At 41.8% G+C, this 8,324-nt stretch overlaps 1 protein-coding gene across 2 annotated transcripts; it reads left to right on the top strand.

Moving 5' to 3' along the window:
- The first annotated feature begins 459 nt into the window (after window positions 1-459).
- On the top strand, window positions 460-6,427 carry mex3b (mex-3 RNA binding family member B). Of its 2 annotated transcripts, XM_058401526.1 has the most exons (3): window positions 460-616; window positions 1,686-2,045; window positions 3,461-6,427. In XM_058401526.1, exons 2-3 carry the CDS (start codon window positions 1,817-1,819, stop codon window positions 4,837-4,839), a joined length of 1,608 nt encoding a protein of 535 aa, XP_058257509.1. In that variant the 5' UTR covers window positions 460-616; window positions 1,686-1,816; the 3' UTR covers window positions 4,840-6,427. The 2 variants fall into 2 exon arrangements, with proteins under 2 accessions (XP_058257509.1, XP_058257508.1); XM_058401525.1 differs by lacking the exon at window positions 460-616 and having other exon boundaries at window positions 1,397-2,045.
- The last annotated feature ends 1,897 nt before the right edge of the window (window positions 6,428-8,324 follow it).

Raw genomic sequence — 8,324 nt, 5'->3', positions numbered from 1 at the left:
TTCCACATACATTTTTTTTTCATATTGCATTTTTGCTAGTGTTGTGTATCATGACCTAAACCAAAGCCTGGAGAATGTACTGCAAAACATTTCAAATATCATGATATATCTGTATCATATTACACAACAGAGGCTACACAACAAGGCTCCGGAACTTGACGTTGCAACATTTCTGCTTTGGTTGCGTTCAATAACTGAGTGATGATCATGTAAATACTACCCAGTGTCCCAGACTGCCAACATCCCAAAGAAATGAGCTGTGTTTGACCACAGCATTTACCTCTTAGGAGTCGAAGGGGAAGGGGGGAAAGGCGGACGGATAGATTCAAAGAAAGAGAAGGCGAGAGGAAACACACACACACACACACACACACACTGAACTCTAGGACAAAGCATGTCTGGGCATGTGGCTCTCTATCCAGCACATTACTTAATAATTGTTAGTCACTCCAGTCAGTCTATTAAATAACAATTCTGAGATCATGACTCTAGATTTTCACAAGATGAATAAAATCCTGGCTGTTGAATATTGTCAGCAGAATGGAATAGTTATTTTTGGAAGCTTCTGACAATATCATTGCAAATCCAAACAAACACTTTGACTTTACCGGAAGAGGTGAGTGAGCTGTTTAGACAATGTTTACTTTACATAAAGAGCTTAAATAGAAAGGCATGACCAAATCTAACTAGGTGTGTTTACAGGCCAGTTACAACACTGCATATCTATATTAAATTACCTGTACTGTTTTTATTCTTTTATTTTTTTAGTGTGTGTGTTTAATCTACTTTTACAACCTGAACAGACACGTGATCAATCACAACAACCCTGATCAGTCTAACAAGATGAACAAAAGGCAGTAGAAGTAAACAGGGCATGATGTTACACAATACACATTCTAATTCAAAAACATATATATGCCTATATAGATGAACATGAGAGAGTTACAGCTAGACTTCAACACTGAAATGTTCAGAAAAATACATAATGATCTTTAAACAACAAAAAAAAATATCCGTAGAAAATCTGTGTAATAATTTTGACGGGACAACAAAGGAGGGCGGGGCTGTCCGACACGCTCTCCGTCCCTTTCACCGGCTCTATCGAATCATATCGGTTCATGCAAATCACCAACAACCAATATCCAATCGTTTGTGTTTATGCAAAGTAGAACAAGCGTCGCAGCTTGGCCGTTCCAATCTGGCTGTTCAAAGCAAGTAAAGCGCCGCGTCGCTCCGCCCACACATCAACGCTGCCTCAGCCCGGTCCGTTCATGCAAAACAGAAGCAGCAGGCTCGTCACACACTTGGCCGCCAATCCGCTGGCTTTATGCAAATTATCCCCGCCTCTTTCCCGTTCGCCGCCCGGACGGTGACGTCATGCAAGCATATCCCCCCCTTCCAGTTTAGTGCCGCTGCTGCTGTGTGTCTGCAGCAAAAACTCAGAGAGAAAACAGGAAAAGAGCTGAGCGCAGGGAGGGGCACTTTCGGAGGAATTAGTACCACCGCCGGCACCGCAACAACCCCCAGTACCTTCGGAATACGTGTTCTGGGGGGATAAAATCGGGAGCTCGGATTTGCACTGCTTCTTTCCTTTCTTTCCCTTTTTACTGCCAGGACCAGGAGGGAGAGAGAGAGAGAGAGAGAGAGAGCGCACTGATTTTGTTTTTTGTTTTTTTTTGCACCAGGGGCTTTTCTTTCCAGAGCCACCTCTTCTCTCCCTCTTCAATCCCCACCCTTCTTCCTCTCCTTTGTCCGGTGTGGCTGATCCAAGAGAGCTGCCGAGAAAATCACAACAGCCTCCCAGCTTGTTCCCGAGATGCCTAGCTCCCTGTTCCCCGAGCTGGAGAGGAATGGCAGCGGCAGCAGCCAGGGGGTCGACGCCCTGGACGACCAAAGAGCTCTGCAGCTCGCGCTGGACCTCACCCTGCTCGACCTGGACGAGAACCCCGCGTGCGACAACGAACCCCGGAAGAAGAGCGTGAACATGACCGAGTGTGTGCCCGTGCCCAGCTCCGAGCATGTGGCCGAGATCGTGGGCAGACAAGGTGAGCTCCTCTTTGTTGTTTCAGATGACCATGCTTCATTAGGAGTCATGTCTAGTATTATTATTATTGTTATCATTATTATTATTATTACTCCATATGCAATAATGCTGCATGCTGTGTATGCAAGGTGTGCCTTGTGTGGCATTCACTCTTTAAGGGGGGCCATTATTTACATGCAGTCACACACAGTAGTCTGGTGCATGGTCTTGCTTTATTTTGGTCTTCACAAAAGATAGGGAGTTGCTTTGCAGCCTCTTCTCCGACACACCAGCATTGGATCGGACCGCACCATGCTTTGGGCTTCACTCTCTTTGTTATGTTATTCTTCCTTGCTTTTCTTTTTCATTAAAACAAACAAACAAACAAAACAACAAAAACCAGAGAGACGCTTAACTATACGCTCCACCATGCACAGTGATGGGATGTATTCTTCTTCTTATCATTATTATTAATTATTATTAGGGTCAACTTTTATTGTTCCATGTTGACACAGTAGCCTATTTTGATGGAGCGCACTTGGCTCTGCAGCTGAAATAAAAAGGTGATTGAGGAGTTGCTGAGACACAACAGACCAGAGTGATAGCCTACTTAGGCTGAGAGGGTCAGACAGTGCCAGCTGTTTGTCTGTATAGTCCTGCTTTAACACTCCTGATTCCTCCCTGACTCACTAGTTAGTGTGGAATTTATGCACAGGTTCTAGGAACTGCAGTATTATGTTTTTTTTGTCTTGTCAATTTGGAGTTTAGTCATACAGTGGACCAAAAGCACACCCTTCTTGTCTGGGTGCAATGTGAAAGCAGGGAAAATCCAGATTTTTTTCCTCTGTGCTATTTTTGACCTGGACCACTGTGTGTCATGTAGCTGAGCATGTGGTTTGAATTTATGCCGTGCAACAACTAAGTGAATCGTTGTTCCTAGATTTAAAAGCACACATCTGTCTACAACCTGCAAGCGTTTGCATGTAGCATGTTTTTTCCTTTATCATCACATACCATATTGATAATGTTTAAAAAAAAATTTCATGATTTTTCGTTTCATGTCCTGCTTGACCACTTTGTCTGTTTCGGCTACTTTTATCTGTCCCGTCCTTTGTGTGACTGCTGTAAAAAGGCGTGCTCACTTACAGTATGTACTACAGGACTACACAATATATCGTAATACTGTGCCGAACAAAATTTGCTGCACATTTTGATCCAATTGACGCAAGTTAGCCTGGGTGACAAATCACTGCTTTTACAGTACGTTTTGTTTTAACACAGAGTCATCATGTATGGTGCAATATGATATTGATGGACTAATATGATTTTTATGATTTTATTATGATTTATGCGGTCCCCAGCATCTAACTTTGACTATATGTGCTCATTATTTTAGTTCTTTATTGATTTTTACTTTTTTAATTTGTCGCAATTTAGGTTGCAAGATTAAAGCCCTGCGTGCCAAAACCAACACCTACATCAAGACTCCGGTGCGAGGGGAGGAGCCCGTGTTCGTAGTGACTGGCAGGAGGGAAGATGTAGCCATGGCAAGGAGGGAAATCATCTCAGCAGCTGAGCATTTCTCCATGATCCGAGCTTCACGAAACAAAAACAGCAGCATGAATGGGAGTGGCAACGTGCCTGGGCCACCTAACCTACCAGGTCAAACCACCATACAGGTTCGAGTGCCATACCGTGTTGTAGGGCTGGTGGTGGGACCCAAAGGTGCGACGATCAAGCGCATCCAACAACAGACACACACCTATATTGTGACCCCGAGCCGAGACAAGGAGCCGGTGTTTGAGGTAACAGGCATGCCGGAGAATGTGGATCGGGCACGCGATGAGATCGAGGCACACATCGCTATGCGCACAGGTGCTGGGCTGATCGAGTTCGCCAATGCAGCTGACGATAATGACTTCCACGCCAATGGCACAGACGTGGGCTTTGAAATGCATGCAGCCAGCACCAGCAGTCATCACGCCAGTCTATGGGGCAAAACGAGTGCAAGTGCTAGTGCCAGCGCCACTCCCAGCCTGGGACGCAAGCCCTTCGCCAGCTATCGCAATGACAGCTCCAGCTCTCTAGGTAGCGCCTCCACTGACTCATACTTCGGCACCAACTACAGCCCTCCGAGTCCTGCACTGAGCTACAACAACAATAACAACAACAACAACCTGAATATCAATGGCAACTCGTTTGTTTATGGCGGTGAGATTGTATCTCCTGACTGCGCTGATCTCACGTTCGATTCCTCGCCCGGATTTGACCCGGCGCCCGGTTTGATTTGGTCTCAGTACGAGCGTAGCATGAGCTTAACAAACAGTGCTACATCGTCCTCCATATTCCCTTCCAATGCTTCCTCTAATGCTAACGGGATTCTGGCCAATCAGAGGCGGCTGAATGGGATGAACTGCCCCACCCAGCCTCGTTTATCTCCGCCCCTTCATCACGTGGGCGGGATCAGCGAACATCCACTGGCCCGGAGGGTACGCAGCGACCCGGGCGGAGGCTCCTTAAATTTCCCGGGCTATAACAACATGGCTTCCCATCTCCCGGGGCTGCCCTCAGATTCGTCTGCGTCCTCCTCGTCTTCGTCATCTTCCTCTTCCTCCTCTTCCTCTTCCTCGGGAACGAGCCGTAAAGGCAGCCGGGACTGTTCAGTGTGCTTTGAGAGCGAGGTGATCGCCGCCCTTGTGCCATGCGGCCATAACCTCTTCTGCATGGAGTGTGCCAACCGCATCTGCGAGCGCAATGACCCTGAATGCCCCGTCTGCCACGCTGCAGTTACTCAGGCAATACGTATATTTTCATAATTAAATAAACAATTGAAAAACGATGACAAAGACATGACTATGATAGCAACAAAGATAGCACCACGACGGAACATTTAACCACAAACTCCTGTTATGGCTTTATGAAACTCCTAATAATAACGCGTCTATCATACGTGTATATACATATGTATGTGAAGCTGCAGTATCCAAAAAAGTGAAAGCCGAACGAGGGCTCTGGTGTCATTTGCTTATACTGTAGCTCGGGAAGAATAAATTTCAACCTCTAATGCATGTTTTAAATGTATTTAAAAGCCTAGTAATCTACATAGTTCTAGTACAGCGTACGCAGACAAAGTTTTATCCGCAAAGTCCGGAGAAGGGCCGCAAAAAGTCTGGCCAAAGGTACGTGAGTCAGCGTGTAGACTGTTAACAAAGTCAGGCCTTTCGATTTCACCAAGGAATCGGAAAAACACGCTGCTAGACTTTCAGCAGCGACGATACTGCAGCGACTACAAAACGATCTGAGGCGGAGTGATAACATATCCTGCATATATATGTATAGAACAAACGAACCAACGAAATCCACACGTTTTAAATATTAATGACATTAATACAGATTGAAGTATTTTATTCTTTTTTGACTTGAAAGATTATATTTCATATGGCAAAGATGTTTACAGATATTTTAATTTAAGTTCAGTGAACTTTTTTGTAGCTGGGTTCAAATATGGTTTATTTTTTAGTATAGCCTTCGGGCAACGAACACTGTATTATTTTAATATCACACGGAAAATGTGGATGGACGTCTGAAAACACGGTGTGTACCTGCATTTAACAGTATTCTGTTGGGACTGAGGGTTTCTAGGTTCAGCAAAAAAAAAAAATCTTTTAAATCCGTTTCACCCAGCATATTTTTTATTCAGTAATATAAAGCATATTTTATTCTATATTATTACGAAGCATTCAAATGTATAAAACTTAGTAAGTTGGACAAAAGGAAACCATTTATGCTTTCTAAAAATTTGTATGAATTAGATTCCAGTGGGTATTACAGACTTCTGTTGCACCACTATAGTTTTAGTATTTCTATTTTAATACGTTTGTTTACCACTTGTTTATGTATATGTAGGTGAAGTTACTTGAGCGTAAAAGTACTTTATTGAGCAAAGTTTAAAAACAAAGTATATTTTATTTTATGATAAAAAAAAGGCCTTTAACCTCATGGTCAAATACTAATATTATATTTGCTGAAACAAGATTTGAAAAATGTATCAAGAGTTTTATTTTTCTGACATTTAAAGTTCTACATGATAAAGTAAAACTTAAGTAATGGTGCTACTTCATGTTTTTTTAAGTATTTCTATATAAGTCCAATAAAATGGTACATGAAAGAAGTGTGTTTGCTCCAGTCATTATATTATCCAATGTTAACTGACATCTTGTGTAAATAGACATTATGGTCAATATATAGAGTTATATATCGAATTTTATTCCAGCTTCAGGGACTTGTAATAGACATGAAGTATGCTCTGCACTTCCACATCGAATTTGACTTCCTGATAGTGTCCTGTTCTTTACCCACATGTTGTGTCTATTACCCACAATGCACTATAGGCATGCATTAGTTTTAACAGTGAGAAGTGTTTACAGATGCATTCGGAACATACGTATTGAAATGTGTCCTGAAATAAAGTTTTAAGTTATCTACGCTATGTGTAACACGGCTTAAGGTTATATGTGTTAATGATCCATATTTAGCCTGTTATCTAGGAGGATATTAGTCATAACTGTGCAAAGCTTTTTATCTTTTATAGCAGCTCCTCTTTGTGATGAATTGCTTATGTACACTATACATTAAAAAGTAGAACGTTCTTTAGGGATAAACTGGCTGTTAGATGCCACTGGGGAACTAATCACTATCCAGCTTTGGCTTGCTAAATGTCACAAAGTTTCCAAATAAATCTATATATAATTCCATATACGTAGACTTTCCATATACGTAAAAATGTGCTGTTTCGACAGGCTGAAAAAGTCAGTGGTGCAAGTGATGCAATAATCACATTACAGTTAATCGTATCAGTTTCCAAAGCAAAACAGCATAACTGCAGCATTCAAATATTAAAACTACTGATCGGAAGGTTGTGAGTTTGAATCCCAGGTCCACCAAGTTGCCACTGCTGGGTCCTTGAGCAAGGCCCTTAACCCTCAATTTTATAAAATGATATTAAATATAAGTCGCTCTGAATAAGTATGTCTGGCAAATGAAATGTTTTTACAAGTATCCAGCACACTAGACATTAGTTAATGACATCTTAATTAATGTCTCTTTCCATTTTTTACAAAATAAAATGTGTTTAAATCACAGTTAGACCAAAAATCAATTCCTGTTGAAACTAGTTTTTCTGTTTTAATACTGGCTCAAACGCTAACGTTGCCAGCAAATAAGGGACTTCTGTGGTTGGTTTAGAATTGTGCAAACTGCATGTCTAAATCATCACACACTCATACATTACTCACTTGTTTTTGTTGTAATATGACATAACAGAACTAACATCGCTAGTCTTCAATCTGGAAACATTTTTTCCACCTTATGCCAGAACACCGGGTTTGTTTTGTTTAGGTTTTGGCTTTGTAAGAACGGTTCCAGTTCCCGTTTCCATTGTTTGTGCTGCTAAATCAGGATTAGGAAGTACCTAAGTAACGCAGAGGTGCCAACATTTACGGTTTAGCTGTATCATTGCTACGGTGATACGGGAGGATTTCTGAAAACTACATAGGCTGCAGTTAGGAAAATTCCTAATAGGCATAAAACTCAGGCCGGATTGACTGAAGGGAAAAGATGAGAAGGACATGAGAAAGGCATTATTGTTGCTTTTGCTTTGCACAGACTTGCTTTATCAAATTTTGACCTGCAAATTCACAAGCCACAAGCCTAGATCTTCTGAGCCAACAGAAACCATGTGAGCGGGCCTGTGGTCTCTTTGGTCGATTAGGGCAGCTGCTAATTATTAAGCAGTGGTGGTTTTTATTAGGAGTGGAATTTTACCTCACTGTTCTTGCTGTTTCTTGGTACACAGCTCAAGTTAAAAAAAAAGGAAAATAAAAAAAATAAAAAATTTATATATATATATTCACCTCATTCATTGATATACTCTAGCGGCTAGTACTTTGTAATAAATGTCTATTTTTTTCTCTCCACTGCCTGCTAAGTTTCTTCTATTTAGCAACATCGGCATTACTGTAGTGTTTCCAGAGGTGCCAAAGTGATGCCGGAGACAGTGACGCTGTCTGGCATAGATAATAAATATGTAGAAGTCATCATATTCGAGATGTTCTCAGCAAGAACTGTGAATAAAATCTCAAAGTAGAGTTAGCACTGAATATTGCTAAAAATAAAGGAGTAGTTCACACCACCTCTGGGAACAGTATTCATGTGAATGCTGTCTAGACATGAAGTGATTGCTCTAAAGTGCAGGAGGAGCCTTATCGATCATCTCATTGTTGTCTATTCATATGCTGATTAG

This window comes from Hemibagrus wyckioides, linkage group LG10, assembly GCF_019097595.1.
Source record: "Hemibagrus wyckioides isolate EC202008001 linkage group LG10, SWU_Hwy_1.0, whole genome shotgun sequence".
Classification (NCBI taxonomy): domain Eukaryota; kingdom Metazoa; phylum Chordata; class Actinopteri; order Siluriformes; family Bagridae; genus Hemibagrus; species Hemibagrus wyckioides.
The sequence above is the reverse complement of the archived record's forward strand: the minus strand, read 5'-3'. Positions and strand labels throughout refer to the sequence as shown.

Bases quoted from the DNA above. Each gene is read 5' to 3' on its own strand.
- mex3b (XM_058401526.1), top strand. From the start codon at position 1,817: ATGCCTAGCTCCCTGTTCCCCGAGCTGGAGAGGAATGGCAGCGGCAGC. The intron at 2,046-3,460 runs GTGAGCTCCTCT...GTCGCAATTTAG, and splicing joins CGAGATCGTGGGCAGACAAG to GTTGCAAGATTAAAGCCCTG.